This window comes from Capra hircus, chromosome 24 (genome assembly GCF_001704415.2).
Source record: "Capra hircus breed San Clemente chromosome 24, ASM170441v1, whole genome shotgun sequence".
Classification (NCBI taxonomy): Eukaryota; Metazoa; Chordata; class Mammalia; order Artiodactyla; family Bovidae; genus Capra; species Capra hircus.
In genome coordinates, this window is record NC_030831.1 from 22,268,167 (window position 1) to 22,286,033 (window position 17,867).

General features: G+C 40.3%; 1 protein-coding gene across 3 annotated transcripts in view; it reads right to left on the minus strand.

Moving 5' to 3' along the window:
* The window catches only part of MAPRE2 (microtubule associated protein RP/EB family member 2), a 188,980-nt gene that overhangs the window by 76,929 nt on the left and 94,184 nt on the right, over nt 1-17,867 (minus strand). For all 3 annotated transcript variants that reach the window (XM_018039486.1, XM_018039485.1, XM_018039484.1), the window contains one exon: nt 5,897-6,024. In XM_018039486.1, coding sequence (XP_017894975.1) covers nt 5,897-6,017 — 121 coding nt within the window. In that variant the 5' untranslated portion in view covers nt 6,018-6,024. The remainder of the gene's footprint in view (nt 1-5,896; nt 6,025-17,867) is intronic.

Below are 17,867 nucleotides of genomic sequence, written 5' to 3' on the forward strand. Positions count from 1 at the left end.
TGATTGCTTTCAATATCAATACGTATGTATGTGTGTATGTATGTACACACATAAACACAAATATATCCTCCATCTACGTATGGGGCTGCTGGATAAACGAAGGTGAGTGCATACACACTTTTTCCCACCATGGTGTTTAGCATTACAAAATGCAGTGAACAGAAAAGCCCAACAAAAACAGCAATTTATGTTTATTTTTGGTAACCAAGGATCAAATATATATATAAACAAACACATTTAGAAGGAAAAAATACTATTTTCCATACTCTACTCAAAAAATAAACTCCTTTCAAGTGGCACATTAGTGGAGACACGGGAGTGTATTACCCACTGCAGCAGCTAAACCCTACTCTGAATCTCCTTCCCCTGATTTTTCAACTCACTTTGTGTCCCCCTGCTCTCCAATTAGTTTGCTGAGACCAAGTAAATAGATTTTAAAAACCGTCTTCAGCCAAATAAAATCAGAGAAAGACTATGGGCAAAACCCCTAAAACCCCACTTCTATGTAATTACATCACAAATATGGATAATATTCCACTGTAATACAATGATATCTGCAACAACAGTAACACAGTCCAAGATGACTTAACTTTCTGAAAGCAAGTAACAAGCAATGATATTTTATAAAGCTAAGTAAGCTCTGGAGCTACCAGACACCGACAAAATATCCTTACTTGGTTTCAGTTCAACGAGAGGAGGTCTACTAAATTTAGACTCTGAGCTGATTTCATCAGCAACCTGTCCTCCTGACAGAGGTCTCTGCGGACAGGAGGGAGAAACACCGGGGTGGGATCGACTTATTTCAGAGGCACAGACTGCAGCCAAAAACGGTCACAAAGCGCACAGGTCCTGGGCACGGCTGACAACCACCCCTCTAAATCCTGCAGGGCTGCTTGCTGTACAGCCTAGTCCTTTCCGGGAGCCATCAAGGGCTCGGAATGGTCAGTATGACTACGACACAACCAGCTGGACTCGGGAGCTTTCCTGGAAGAAGTAAACACCAAACACTTGATCCAAGACAAAGCTTGAAACCATCTAGAGCGAGAGCACGAAATGAAACTGAATCAAATCCTGATCATTTTTTCTGTCTCTTTTTTAAAACAACTGCTAGTCAAGAGAAGACCTAAAATTTTTTTCATTCTAAAAAATGATTTAATTCAAACTATATTCAAATACTAAAATGCTCAGGAAAATAACTGAGCTGTTATAACCAGCCTGGGGACCAGGCGTGGCATCTGAGCATCAGCAGTTTGCTCCTCCTGTGGAGGGAGTGGGGAGGAGACAGGAGATGGGGGAGAGAGGGCCGTCTGCAACAGCCTCTGGGGCGAGGGGGTGTCGCTGGTCAGCTGCTGGCTGGCCAGGCTCTGCCGGCGACTCAGTCGTGGACCCAACGGCTTGGCTGCCTGCATCCCAGGTGAGGTGACAGGACTGGGGCGCAGAGAGATGGCTGTCAGAAAAAAGCCTCAAAGGAAATTCATGTATCAGAGCAGAGGGTGGGGAGGGTGAAGAGGAAAGGAAAGGCACATTCTTTTCACTCCCAACCACCTCCCTGCCTCATCTCTCTTTGCTTTTCTGCTCCAGACAGTTCACTACCTCCATCCTCTCCAAAATGGTATTTCTAGTCACCAAAGTGAATTTCATGGCTTCTTAAGCACCATACTGTCCATCTTTCTCTTTTTTAAATGAAAGGAAAAAATTTATTTTGTCTTAAATATATGCCCATTCTCTCTCTTAAATCCCTTATAAAATTCTATCAAACTGGTTTGAGCTGGTACTAAAGTAAAACCAAAACGTGTCACTCTGCAAAAAGCCCTAGAAATTTTATAAAGCAGTTGAACTAAAACAAAAAATAATTTTAGGCCAAATGAATCTGGTATTTCACGTGGTTCAATCCCCCATCCCAACATGGGAAATCCACAAATAGTTGTTTTCAAATCAAACATAGATGAGCCATATACTGTCATATTACTAGGCAATATTCACACCCATTGACAGTCTGGCCTTCTTAATATAGTCCAGCTTTTCACTTGAAACATAAAGGTTGCTGCTCACAAGACATGGACCCAAACTAAAGATGCATATGACTGCATAACCCAGATTTCATGTTCAAAGTCAATTTCATAAGGTTACATCCCTGGGTTAAAATAACAGGAAAAGAACAAGTCACTGTCATCTTTTTGCAACTTACTACAACTGTGTTTCAAAATGTTCAACCTCACACCATCTCTCCTTTATAAAGCTTTAAAAATGCTTAGACGGAAACAAATGAGATGATATAAAGGTAGAAAATTCTGCAGAAAAAGACGCACACATGTGAAGCAGTATTCAGCTATTCACGAGCTAAAAAAAAGCTGATGTTAGTTTTAATGATAGCTGGAGGGAGAGCTCTTAGCTGGAAATAAAAAACACAAACAGGAACAAATAATGCAAATAGGGAAAAAATGCCAAAGGGGTACTGACAGTATTGGAACATAAGTCTTTAGGAAAAAAGAGTAAGGAACAATTTTACTGAACAAGAAACAACATCAGTTAAATATGTGAAGGTATTTTGTGTGTTTTCCCACAGCTTACGACTAAAATAAAATTATACACAGTAAACTAAAGGAATTAAAATGAAAGTAAAAGATATTATCCAAGAAATTGGACAACCCATTCTAAATGTGCTGAGGACAAATCACTAGGGTCACCAATATCTGGTTTTGTTCTTATCCTAATGGCACTGTCCTCGCTGCCTGCAAAGTCTTCTAGAACAAAGAAGGGTATAAATAAATAAGTTCATAAATAAATGAAATGATAGAATTTCTTGCCAAATGCCACTGTTGAAGACAAAAGTCAAAGACTAAATTATGAATAAGGAAACTGTGCCAGGTAAATTCTGGATATTTTTACTGTTGGTGGATTGGGGTTTCTCTAAAATGCACAGCAAGCTCTTGGCTGCAGCCCAGAAGTACTTGGGGGTGCTTGCTGGCTGGCACACTTGAGTCTTCACACATCCAGAGATGCTGATTTAGAAAGTCAAGGATCCCCAAAACTGGCATTCTTAAGCAGCTTCTCAGAAGATTAGAAATGCACTTAGTCCCCAGTTTACACTTTGATGAAATGACTGCCTAAAATAAATCACCCATTTCTTTACTATGGGGATTAACATGTTTGTTCGCTTTTTGAGGGAAAAAATACAATATATTTGGTAGCCAGTGAGTTACCCTAATGAAAATTATCAGTTCTCATGATCAAAATGGTTTCCACAGGTTTCATCACACCACACTGGATGGCAACGTAGGTACATATGATTGGAAAATGCACACCAATGCTTTCTTTAAGGTAACTATTCAAGAACCCTTCACAAATGCTGCTAAAATTTTGCTGAATTTGCCTTATGAGAAATTAAAAAGACATGCAAAGAAATTATATATACATATACAAAGAACAGATATACACACACACAGACACTCCAGCATTTACTACTACTGTATCTAAAAATTCTAATTTGCTTCTCATTTCATTTGTCTGCAAAAACTCCCACAAATATGTTAAACAGGAAGCTCCTCATGGGCCCCTTCAACACTTTAGACCCATGACTGGCAATTTTCTCTGACTATTTTTTCTTATCTCCTTCCTTCTCTGTGTCTCTTTTTTTCTGGATAACCAACCCCATGGCCCTTATCCACAAGTACACACAGCCACTTTATGGGAAAGATACACAGTTTTGTCTCTGCCCCACAGCAGTTTCAAACTGATCTGCATTCATCCTAATATGAGCACTTCTGAGGAAAGAATGTGTGTCAGGCCCCATGGAGAAATGGACCCACAATTACAATGTAAAGTGGTATGTGTTATTAATAGAAAAGGGATGGCTGATAACAGAAAACACTCTAGGTTTTTTTTTTTTTAATCCAGCAAATTAAAAATAAAATATTAAGACTTCCCTAGTGGTACAGTGGATAGGAACCTGCTTGCCAATGCAGGGGACACAGGTTCGATTTCTGCTCTGGGAAGAGTCCACAGGCAGCTGGGCAACTAAGCCCCATGCCACAGCTACTGAGTCCAAGTACTCAGACCCCGTGCTCTGCAACGAGAGAAGCCACTGCAATGAGAAGCCCACGCACCACGACGAAGAGTAGCCTCCCGCTCCCTGCAACTAGAGAAAGCCCATGCACAGCAACAAAGACCCAGCGCACCAAATACATACATACATACTTTCTTTCAGAAATAAAATAGAATAGCAGGGCACTCCAGAACGCAGAGCAAGAACAGCCCCAGAAAACCTGAGTGGAGATCTGCAGCTGAGCAGGGTGCAACAGGGGCCATTTCCGACAGTCATTGCTAGAGTCATTTCAATAGGCGAACAACACAGTATTCCTGGGTGTCACCACGGTCTAAGTCGGCTTTTCTCTAGATCGTACTAAAGGGTAATGAACTCCTCGGTTTGCATCCACTACTGACCTCCCAAATCAGAGGACTGTGAAGCCTGGACACAGAGCGGGTGGGTCAGGCAAGGCCTAGCTTCTGGATACCCTACTGTCTTGCTCATGAGAAAATGACGATGGGAGAAGAGGTGTCAGTAGAAGGGAAGTTTGTCCACTAGTTCATTCGGATCCAGCCTCGATGCAGAGAAGCGAGCATGTCCTCTCTGGTGGGCCTGGACTGGTGGGGGCTGATGGCCCTGCATGAAATCTGTCTACACACAACTCACAGGATGTCCTGCTGTGGCCCCAGCATCGCCACACCGGCTACACCTGAAGACGCTTCTATATCGATCATGTCTCATGGGTTTTCACACGAATCCATCTCAGGAATATTTTCTAGTCCCTAATACCATTTTGGGTCAGAGGCAGAGAGGAAATCTCTCATCTATTAGTTCATGAGAAGAAAATACTTCCTGTTCCAAAAGGAAGACTATGTCTCTGCTAAATACTCTAACCTAAGAGTGAATTACTTCACTAGTGACATGTTCTTTAACAAGCCCCCACTTAATCACTGAAATCAAATTTTTAAAAAAAATTTAGCTCTATACGCACCTTACACACCTACTTCATAGTAGGCAGGGTGCTGCCTCAGACACTTGACAAAGAATGAGACACAGCCCTATCCTCAAGGGCTCTGGGTACCTTCAGGGGAATAATAGCTGGACCTTCTAACACAGCGTGGTAAGCATTATTCTGGAAGGGTGGTGGGCACGGTGCTCCAGGAACACCACGAAGCCTGGGAGGTCTGGGGAACCCTTCAGAGGAGATGACAATGGAGTTGGATTTTAAAGTGTGAACAAGATTTTACTGCAAATGAAGAGAAGGGGAAAGACCTCCTTGGCAACGGGAGCATGAAAAAAATCCATGTGATGCAAAAGGGAAGGAGTCTTTAGGGAAGAAAGAGTATTGTGGGGCGAGGTGCAGGGCAGGGAGGTGTGGGCCGTGAAACCGAGGAGGTGCACAGCAGCCAGAGGGAAAGGACCTTATCTGTCACGTAAAACAGTGAATTTTATCCTGTAGGAAGGACAACGTGGCGCCTGGAATGTTTATAAGAAAGGGTTTTGCAGGATCCAATCGGCATTTTTAGGAAGAGATGTGTGGTGGCTTACTGGGGGGTGACAGAGAAAAGGGTGGGAGATCAGGTACAGAGCTTCAGCGAGATCACTCATAACACGTTTTGGGGTGGCTCGATGCTCTTTGGTGAACATCATCATTTCCCCTATATGTTCTTTAATTATACCTGAGGTTTTCTCCTTAAATTATCTATTGAAGCTGTATATATATATATATATATATATATATATATATATACATATATATATATATATACACATATACATATTCCTATTCCAAATACATCATCTGTGGTTTATAAAATCACATTCCACATGAGTGAACGTTTAGGTAAATACTTAAAAGAATTCTCTTACCTGAACAAAGCTGTTCCACCTTCGTGTAGTTTAAAGATACTATGTCATTAACCCAAGCGATGATGTCATGTCTGCTCATAGTCTCTTGGGTTATCGAGGTAGAATACACGTTGACCGCCATTCCCCAACTAGAAAAAACAAACAAACAACATTTATTTACCTACAAGCAAAAAATGAACTCAGAAAGATGACAGACATCCATCCAACCCTGGCAGAACTCTAATACAGTTAAAACTCATATATGGTTCCTGCATCATCATTTTATATCTCCTTCAACTTGATTTAAATGTTGCTCCGGCTCTGAGATTCCTACTGTCTCATGTAATTCAGTGTCTCACTTAGAAGATGAGTTAGGAACAATTTTTTTTTTTAATCAGCTTTAGAGAAAAGGAAATTCCCTTCAGAAACAGGATTCATACACGTTTCATTAGAAAAAAAAAAAATCTTCACCAGACAGTCTTTATCCTGAAAAACTTTGGATAAAGAAAAAAAAAAATTATACAGAAAGTATTTGGAACTGACTGCATGAGTCCTCCCTTCATTTCTGACTGTTAATATTCTTCTGACCATTCATGACACCTACTACTTCCCCTAACTTTTTTCTGGAGCGGCACACAGTGGCCACAGAAAAGGTTTGTTTTGCTTAAAATGCTTGGATAGCTATAGTTTGGTGGAGAAGGCAATGGCACCCCACTCCAGTACTCTTGCCTGGAAAATACTATGGACGGAGGAGCCTGGTAGGCTGCAGTCCATGGGGTCGCTAAGAGTCGGACACGACTCAGCGACTTCACTTTCACTTTTCACTTTCATGCACTGGAGGAGGAAATGGCAACCCACTCCAGTGTTCTTGCCTGGAGAATCCCAGGGACGGGGGAGCCTGGTGGGCTGCCGTCTATGGGGTCACACAGAGTCGGACACGACTGAAGCGACTTAGCAGCAGCAGCTATAGTTTGGTAAGATTGGTTTCCTCTTTTTAATTAATAAAGAATGTTTTTAGAGCAGTTTTAGGTTCACAGCAAAACCGAGTGGAAAGTACAGAGTTTTCCCATATAATCCCTCGTCCGACAATCTTCCTACCAGCTGGTACATTTGTAAAGATCACTCTCATCACCCAAATTCTATAGTCTACATTAGGTTCCCTCTTGGTGTTGTATATTCTCTCGGTTGTGACAAATATACAATGACATATATCCGTCACTGCAGTATCACACAGAATCCTAAAAAAAAAAAAAAAAAAAAAGAAATCCTCTCTGCTCTGTCGATTTGTCCTTCCCTCCCACCATTTCTGGCAACCACTGATCCCTCTTACTGTCTCCAGAGTTCTACCTTTCCCAGAAGGTCATACAGTTGGAACCATACGGTACATAGCCTTTTCAGACTGGCTTCTTTCACTAATGCACAGTGAAGGTTCTTCCATGTCTTTGCATGACTTGTGAGCTCACTCTTTTTTGCACTGAATAATACTGCACTGTCTGAATGTATCACTTACCTACTGAAAGACATCTTGGTGGCCTCCAAGTTCTGGCAAATATGAGTAAAGCTACTATCAATATTCACGTGCAGGTTTTTGTAAGTTTTGACTCATTAGGATAAATACCAGAAAGCACGACTGATCTGGGTCATATGGTAAGAGTGTGTTCAATTTTATAAGAAACTGCCAAACTGTCTCACAACAGGGCTGTACCATCCTGCATTCCCAACAGCAATGAATAAAACTTCCTATTGCTCCATGTCCCCACCAACACTTGGTGGTGTCAGTATTTTGGATTCTGGCCATTCTAATAGGTGAATACTGGGGAAGGAAATGGCAACCCACTCCAGTATTCTTGCCTGGGACCCACGGACAGAGTAGCCTGGTGGGCTATGTAGTCCATGGGGGGGGTCACAAAAGAGTCAAATATGACTTAGTGAGTAAACAACAACAAATCCCAACTCTTTAGAAACTTCAAAGTGATATTCTATTAATCTTTTTTAAAATTCAAGTATAGTTGATTTACAATGTTGTATAAAGTGATTCAGAGATATGTATATTCTTTTTCAGATTGTTTTCCATTATAGGTTATTGCAAGGTACAGAATGTACTTTCCTGTGCTATAAAATAGGTCCTTGTCTTTATTCATTATATATACTTTAGTGTGTATATATTAATCCCAGACTTCTGATTTATCCCTCCCTCAACTTTCTCCTTTGGTAACCATAAAGTTGTTTTCTATGTCTGTGAGTCTGTTTCTGTTTTGTAAATAAGTTCATTTGTATTTTTTTTTTTTAAGATTCCACACGTAACTGATACTATGTAATATTTGTCTTTATGTGTTTGACTTACTTCACCTAGTGTGACAATCTTTAGGTTCATCCCCCTTGCTGCAAACGGCAATATTTCTTTTCTTTTTTTTTATGGCTGATAATGTATCTACCATGTCTTCTTTACCCATTCATCTGTCAATGGACACTTAGGTTGCTTCCATGTCTTGGCTATTGCAAGTAATGCTGCTATGAACAATGAGGTGCATGTTACCTTTTTGAATCAAATTAGAGTTTTCATTTTTCCTGTATATATGCCCTGGAGTGGTACTGCTGGATCACATGGTAACTACAGTTTCAGTTTAGTTGGGGTTTTTTGGGTCGTGTGGCTTGTGGGACCTTAGTCCCCCAACCAGGGATCCAAATCTGTGCCCTCTGCAATGGAAGCAGGTCCTAACCACAGGTCCACCAAGAAGTCCTTATTTTATTTTACTTTTTTAAGGAACCTTCACACTGTTCTCCATAGTGACTACACCAATTTACATTCCCAGCAACAGTATAGGAGAGTTAGTTCCCTTTTCTCCACAGCCTCTCCAGCATTTATTATTTGTAGATTTTTTGATGATGGCCATTCTGACTGGTGTGAAGTGATAACTCATCATAGTTTTTACTTGTATTTCTCTAATAATTAATGATGTGGAGTATCTTTTCATATGTCTACTGGTCAGCTATACATTTTCTCTGGAGAAATGTCTATTTAGATTTTCCGCCTATTTTTTGCTTGGGCTGTTTATTTTTTGATATTGAGCTGTATGAACTGTTTGTATATTTAGGAAATTAAGCTCTTGTTGGTTGCATCGTGTGCAAATCTTTTCTTCCATTCTGTAGGTCATATTGTTTACGGTTTCCTTTGCTATACAAAAGCTTGTAAGCTTGAGAAGGTCCTGTTTATTTTTGCTTGTATTCTACTATGGGAGACTAACCTAAGTATTGCTACAATATTATTTAGGAGAATGTTTTGCCTATGCCCTCTTCTAGGAATTTTAAAGTGTCATGTCTTATATTTAAGTCTTTAAGCCATTTGGAATTTATTTTCATGTACGGTGTAAAGAGTGTTCTAACTTCATTGATTCACAGGTGGCTGTTTAGGTTTCCCAACACCACTTGCTGAAGAGACTGTCTTTCCCCCATTGAGTACTCCTGCCTCCTTTGTTGAAGACTAGTTAGCCACAGGTGTGTGGTTTACTTCTGGGCTCTCTATTCTGTTCAACTGATCCATATGTCTGGTTTTGTGCCAACACCATGCTGTTTTGATTACTGTAGCTTTGGAGTATTGTCTGAAGTCCGAGAGGGTTATGTCTCCAGCTTTGCTCTTTCCCTTCCAGGATTGCTTTGGTAATTCTGGGTCTTCTCTGGTTCCACGTAAGTTTTAGGATTATTTATTCCAGTTATGTGAAAAATTTCATAGGTAATTTGACAGGGATAGCGTTAAACCTGTAAATTGCTTTGAGTAGTACGGTCATTTTAATGATATCAATATTTCTAATCCAAGAGCCTGAGATATCTTTCCATTTATTTGAATCACCTTCCATTTCCTTTATCAGTGTTTTATGTAACTCGTTCACCTCCTTGGTCAGGTGTATTTCTTAGTTTTTTCTTTGATGTGATTTTAAAAGTTTTTTTTTTTTTTTAACTTTCCCCTTCTGATATTTTATTGCTAGTGTAAAAAATGCAACAGATTTCTGTATGTTAATCTTGTACCTTGCTGAATTTGTTTATTGGTTCTAATAGTTTTTGTGTGGCGTCATTAGGGTTTTCTAGAGAGAGTATCACATCATCTGCACATAATGACAATTTTACTGCTTCCCTTCTAACCTGGATATCTTTTATTTCTTTTTCTCACCCAATTGCTGTGGCGAGGGCTTCCCATACTATGTTGAATAGAAGTGAGAGTGGACATCCTTGTTGTGTTCTAAAATTCTGCAGGAAAGGTTTCAGCTTTTCACTGTTGAGTATTATGTTGGCTGTGGGTTTCTGACAGTTTTTATTATGCTGAGATCTGTTCTCTTTATACTCATTTCAGTGAAAGTATTTATCATGAATGAATGCTGAATTTTACCAAATACTTTTTCTGCATCTACTGAAATGATTATTTGGTTTCTGTGTTTTCTTTTGTTGATGTGATATATCATATTGATTGTTTTGCATATGTTTACCATTATTGTGGCCCTGGGGTAAATCCAACTTGACCACAGCGTATGACCCTTTGTTGAGGACGTTTGCATCTGTATGCATCCATGATACTGGCCTGTAATTTTCCTTTCTTGTACTATCTTTGTCTGGTTTTGGTATCAGGGAGATGGTGGCTTCACAGAATGACTTTAGGAATGTTCCCTCCTCTTCAGTCTCTTGGATGAGTTTGTCAAGGACTGGTTTAAGCTCTTCTTTGTATGCTTGGTAGAATTCCCCAGTGAAGACACCTAGTCCTGGACTTGTGTTTGCAGGGAGGTGTTTTTGTTTTATAATTACAGATTCTATTTCACTTCTAGTGAATTCTATCCATTCAAATTATCTATTTCTTCTTGATTCAGTTTTGGTGAGCTGCATGTTTCTAGAAACTCGTTCATTTCCTCTAGCTTGTACGATTTGTTGGCATATAACTGTTCATAGTATTCTGTTGTGACTTTTTATATTTCTGTGGTATTGGTTGTTATTTCTCCCTTTCACTTCTTATTTTGTTTATTTGAGTTCTCTCCCTTTTCTTCTATTTATTCTTGATTTATTAGCTGAATAATTCTACAAAGAGAAATTTCCTCTCTGAGATACTGATCATATAAGAAAGGCAAGATAGATGCCTGATTCTTTCCCTATATCTTCAGATTTTCACAACAAAGAGGTAAGTTTCCTAATAGTCTCCAAACATGACCAATGAGGTTTTTATTTCTGAAGTGTAATTATGAACTTACAGATTTAAACACATTTGATACACAGTTTAAATCACTGGCTTGAGTTTCTTCTGACAAGGTTCTAGTAGTCTTTGCTAACTTCCCTGCTTTCTGGTATGAGAAAAAGCTTCATGCTTAACTTGTATATTTGCTGCCTTAGACTTAAAACCAGTCATTTCTCCAAGAGTTCCTTTGGTCACAAATACTAGAGATAATATTTTTAAGCACAACTATATACAATAGAAAAATACAGACATACAGATTTTACACAAAAATATACATATTATTAAACAGTTGTATTTGAAATTCGTATTAATTCTAAAGCAACAAAAAATCAGCTTTCTACTTAAAGTGCTAAGTGACAATTTTATTTATTTATAGTTAAGTATAAAAATAAACATATATCCATCCTCAGAAGCACCCGCATCTCTAAATTTTCTTCCCCTGAAGATGTGAAAAATCTTAAGACACTGGCAACCCCACAAATGTGACCACAGTTACTGCCTTTCCACAACATTACTAAAAATGCTTTTAATTTTTTGCTTAATAACTTCTATTGTTTTCTTTATTATTTAGCATACAAACCATTTGCTTTTAATTACTAATTTAAAAAATCAACTATGTAAATTATATAAAACTTCAGTGAAAATAATTCAAAATTTAAAATGTTTTGGAGCGTCTGGTATAATTTTCATTCACCAGCATGATTTTTGGCAGTCCATGCACTTTTCTAATGGCTTTGCCTGCAGGCAGTAGGGAGAAGCTTTTGCTTTAAGAGGCAACGTACTACTAGAGGGTGAGGCACTAAGGCCTGGAATTGTGCCAGAGGGCAAAAAGGGATGAAATTTTTGCTCCAGATGATTAAAACACAAAATTAAATGCAAAGCAGGGGAGACACAATCAGATCTGTGTTTTAGAAAGATTATCCACAAGTGAGTAACGATGGTCTGTGCTTACGTAATAGAAAGAAATGCAGAACAGAAGGACAGGCTGAAGAGTTACGATAGCTTTTAAAAAATCCGTAAGAACAGAGAAGCAAGTCATTTGCTGCAGGTTGCGTCAATGAATCACACTCTTTTCTGTGTCTTTATTGATAATGTTCACCAAAGGACAACAATTCTTTTATACTGAGACAGTCGGTGCACAAGAGCAAGTAAAGCATTATCTGCCTTCAACGAGCTCATTAAGATGACCAGGTAAACAACAGAATGGCAGCTGATTTTTGCTTTAGTAAAACTTCAGTTAGTTATTTACTAGACTCACACTCTAACCTCAACCACATCCACATCTCCACCGGACACAACCGCAGTCCCCAGAAACCCCAAAGTAAGAACATACATGTGTTGAGGGGCCTGTGGGCAAACAAAGATAGAGGACAGAGCAAGGGTGGAGCAGTCAAGGTTAGGAATGTTTTCTGACATTTTCTAAAATAAAACAATAACGATGCATCGCTTTGCCGACAAAGGTCTGTATGGTCAAAGCTACGGTTTTTCCAGTGGTCTTGTACGGATGTGAGAGCTAGACCATTAAGAAGGCTGAGTACCAAAGAATGGATACTTTCAAACTGTGGTGCTGGAGAAAACCCTTGAGAGTCACTTGGACAGCAAGGAGATCAAACCAGTCAATCCTAAAGGCAACCAATCCTGAACATTCACTGGAAGGACTGATGCTGAAGCTGAGGCTCCAATACTTTGGTCACCTGATGCAAAGAGCTGACTCATTGGAAAAGATCCTGATGCTGGGAAAGACTGAGGGCAGGAGGAGGCAGGGGCAACAGAGGATGAGATGTTTAGAGAGCATTACTAACTCAATGGACATGAGTTTGAGCAAACTCAGTGAGATAGTGAAGGACAGGAAAGCCTGACATAGGGGTTGCAGTCCATGGGGTTGCAAAGAGTCAAACTCGACTTTAACAACTGAACAACAATATACCTACTTCAAATTAATACCAATGGAATCAACATAGTTCATTTCTATTTACCATCTGTGCTGATGAGAATATTCTTATAATCTATCTTCCTCCATATTTTACAAGGATACTTCTAAATTCATTTCAGTTTGTGGTTATCTTTCACCTCCTCTATTAGTCCCCCATCCAAATGTGTGACACCTTCAGATTTTGCAAGGGAGAGCCTGAGGTCCAGATTTCCTCTGTGCAGGGAAGGCAGCTGAAGTACAAAAAGAATTCTATTTCTGCTCTGCCAGTCACTCTTTTCTCCCCCTAATTCCTTCAGAAAAAGACAACTTTCTACAGGTGCAACTTCAATACACTCAAGCTGAAATTATTCATCTGACGCAACAATTCACAAATGAGAATTTATATTTCTCCAAATGTTACACTCAAGGTTGGTGGAGTTTAACAGTCTTAGCTCTTAGGTAAACATCCAATAAAATCTGAAGATTTCATTGTAATTTCTTAGATGCCAATCCATATTACAATATAAAGGTGAAAGTACTGGTCTCTACTTATTCATCACATATGTAGTATAGATCACAAAGGAATTTTTCTATCATTTTATAGAGTGGTTCCCTGCTCCCATTTTGACTCTAGAAAAAATAAATCCTAATGAGGGAAGCAGGGCAGGAATTGTATTCTTGGCTGACAAATGTGGATTCCTAGTCTTTTCGAAGGACAATTCAAAATATTGATTTTTAAAATTTTTACTGAGTAATTTCCAAAGACTCAGGCAAGCAAAGTAAATGGCTAAGAAAGGTAAGATAACACTGAGTGCTACAGAATAAAGAACCATCATACTGTGCAGGGTTTATTCTGTTTGGCTCTTCAGCATGCCTGTTCCAGAGAAATTACTGTTTATTCTTCGATGACCTGACATCTGGTCTCTAGGACAAGCATTTCTCTCTGTGTCACCCTCGTAAAAAAGGAAGTCCAAGTCCTGTCCTCTAATTTGCGGCTTTCAGTTGGTACTTTAACTAGATCACTGTGTGTTTAAAACCTGGTAAGTACAACAGCACTGAAGTTGTAAGCAAGAGACAATCTCCTAGCATGTCAGTCTCTGGGCCACACATTTTGATATGGCATTAACATTTCACTTTAGAGTCAACTTGCACAGCAGAAATCAGCACGACATTGTAAACCAACAATATCTCAATAAAATAAACTTTTAAAAAATGAATCTGCATCCACTGCTCCTTCTTGAAAACAAACCAATAATCACCACATAGTTTATACACAGTGTAGAGTTTAGATACTGTTTCTGGGAATGTCCAAATGCCTTTCTGGGAAACTGGCACTATATATATATGTGTATATATATAATCTATAATGTTATATATTATATTATAGCTATTATATTATATATATATAATATTGTGTACACACTGTATTATATACATATTATATATGTATATATACACACACATATATATACATATATATACATTTTTTGCAAGTAAGAGAAAGAAAAACACACAGAAAAATGAAAATCCCTTCCAGCAGGTGAAGTCACATTTCTGGCTTGTCTGTGGATAGTGATCACTGACACGTGACTTTGGGAAAAGGCCAGCCTTAGCCTGAGGGCCAGTATGTTGATTTTGCCCCACTTCACCCTGTATGCATGGGCTTGCCAGGGGGCACTAGTGGTAAAGAACCCGCCTGCCAATGCAGGACACATAATGAGATGGGGGTTCGATCCCTGGGTCAGAAGATCCCCTGGAGACTGAAATGGCAACCCACTCCAGTATTCTTGATGGAGAATCCAATGGACAGAGGAGCCTGGCGGGCTATAGTCCATAGGGTTACAAAGAGTGGGTCACAACTGAAGCGATTTAGCATGCATGCACCGTGTATGCAGCATTTGGGGGTGGTGGTGGGACAAGTGTGCCAACTTAATGCTCTGCAGCAGTCACTCAACCATACAAATCAGAGACTGCATGTCTGCTTACTGAAACAAAAGGAATTTTACGTGACTAAGTGGGACTTGAGTTTGCCTACTGAACAAAGCCTGGATAAAGATTTGGCAAGCCCTGAACTATGGAAACCAAAACATGGATTCTACCCCTTCACCAGTCATCGGCTCCCAAACCAATGACAAAGTAGTTCACAATTTTGTCCAAGAACAAACTGGGCAAGGTTTGTGAATTACTGCAGAGGAGGGCCTCTTCAAAATGTGACAAACATATAAAATGTCACAGCTAACAAAAACTGGAATTATTTCTTACATAATTCATTCTGTCTCTGCACCCTGCACGTACAAAACAGACCACTTGTGTACAGTTGGAGGAAAACGTGGTGTTTTTCCAGCAAGGCTCACAGTAGACCAGGTGTCTCAAGATTCTGGCTCTAGCGCTACTGTGGGTGTGTGGCTGTAGGGAGAGGGGCTTGAGAAATTAATTTTGGGATTGAGGCATGTGGAACCTATTTTGATTTTTTTTTTTTCACATCTACCATCTGAGTATGCCAGGCTTCCCAAGTTTAGACACGACCATCTGCAGAAGAATTGCCTTCCTTAAGTGGTTGACTTCTGTCTGCTGCTCTGTAAGAAGGCCCAGTTCGGCTTTGAAAGTGAAAGTCGCTCAGTCATATCCAACTCTTTGTGACCCCATGGACTATACAGTCCATGGAATTCTCCAGCCCAGAGTACTGGAGTGGGTATCCTTTTCCTTCTCCAGGGGATCTTCCCAACCCAAGGATCAAACCCAGGTCTCCCACATTGCAGGCAGATTCTTTACCAGCTGAGCCACAAGGGAAGCGCAAGAATACTGGAGTGGGTAGCCTATACCTTCACCAGCAGATCTTCCTGACCCAGGAATTGAACTGCGGTCTCCAGCATTGCAGGCAAATTCTTTACGAACTGAACCATCAGGGAAGCCCCGAGATTTACCCCAAATGTGTTCTGAAGCTGAACCTTTAAAAGCCACCCACCTCCCCGACCCTGACTTAAGTTATTTTCTTTATTTCATTCCCTGAGGGAGTCTATACCCAACTGGAAACTTCGTGTTCAACATAACATGTTCTGTAAACTAAGCTCCTGTTGCCATGGCAATATACTCTGTTCACACAATTTTGCACTGAAAACTATACTCATATTCGTGACCGTCTTTCTTCACTCTCTCCTAACAATCTGTATTTTCAACATGCTTCTCTGTCACTGGGGGAAGTAATCCACCTCCACCAGCCTAAGACCAACACATGCAATCCACCCTTCACACACCCACGACAAAACAAAGGAAGTGAACGTGCTAATCGCTCAGTTGTGCCTGATTCTTTGCAACGCTATGAACTGTAGCCCACCAGGCTTCTCTGCCCATGGGATTTTCCAGGCAAGAATACTAGAGCGGGTTGCCATTTCCTTCTGTAGGGGCTCTTCCTGACCCACAGACCAAACCTGGGTCTCCTGCATTGCAGGCAGACTCTTTACAGTCTGAGCTACCAGGGAAGCCTGACAAGACAAAGAACAGACTGGAAAACATGAATGAAGAATAATGGTATTTTCCTTTCACCTGGGAAATATTTCTTCGATCTTGGGAACATAAGGACTTCTGAAGTCCATATAGTAATCTGCAACCCAAGTGGTTTCTTAAGTCATAAGGTACCAATGCTTCATAGGAAGCCACGTCACGCTGACCAAAAACGGCTCTGAAGTCTCCATATATGTCAAGGTGGGAGAAGTGCCTATGAGTCACAAGAACATTTCCTTTACTAATCACTGGACTTAAGACCCTGGTCAAGGTCCAGATCTCACCCTGAATTTCCATTCCACAAGGTGTTCTCTAGTTCACAGCTTTAGGATGGTCAAGGTTGGCCTATTCCGACATACCAGGTAAACGGAGGTGCATTATTTCAAACACACTTATCAATCATGCCTTTTTCCTAAGAATCTTCTTGGCGTTGTCCTAACAGAAACAGCCATTTTGCAAACACTTCTACATACCCACAAGCAGATCGAGACAATTGCTAATATGAAAGTATTTCCTTCTCCTATGAGTGCCATGTTTCTAAAATACAGTAAGTTCCCGACATACACACCTTCAAGTTGCGAACTTTCAAAGATGCGAACACGCATTCGCATGCCCAATCACGTAAGGCAGTTCTCGTGTCTGGCTTACACTGTCATGTGCAGGCATCCTCTACAAGCGGTTGTGCTTTTGTGTACTTTACAGTACAGTGCGGTATAGAGTAGGGTGGTACAGTGTCTTTATTGCAAGCCCAGGATGTCCAGAAGCAAGCGTAAAAGCAGCAGCGATATAGCTGGTATGACTGTAATTTCCAAAGTACTGCAAGATTAAAAATGCTTTTTGTGTTGGCTTGCTTTTTATTTGTGTGAGAAGTATTATAAACCTATTGCAGTACAGTACTGTACAGACAGTTGTGTTAGTTGGGTACCTAAGCTAACTTTGTCGTACTTGTTGTTTTGTTCAGTCGTGTCCGACTCTTTGCCACCCCATGGGGTGCAGCACACCAGGCTTCCCTGTCCTTCTTCACCATCTCCCAGAGCTTGCTCAAACTCATGCCCACTGATTTGGTGAAGCCATCCAACCATCTCATCCTCTGTCGCCCATTTCCTTCTCTTGCCCTCAATCTTTCCCAGCCTTGGGGGTCTTTTCCAATGAGTCAGCTCTTTGCATCATGGTACCTGGGCTAACTCTGTTGGACTTCCAAATAAACTGGACTTATAAATGCGCTCTCAGAATGCCTTCATGTGTAGGGGACATACTGTAAGTGGAAAACATACACTGAAGAGAAGAAGGGCACATTTATATCCACTGATCAAATACCGAGACAAAGCAAGACACTCCAAAAGCTGTTCATCAACCTCAGGGGGGCT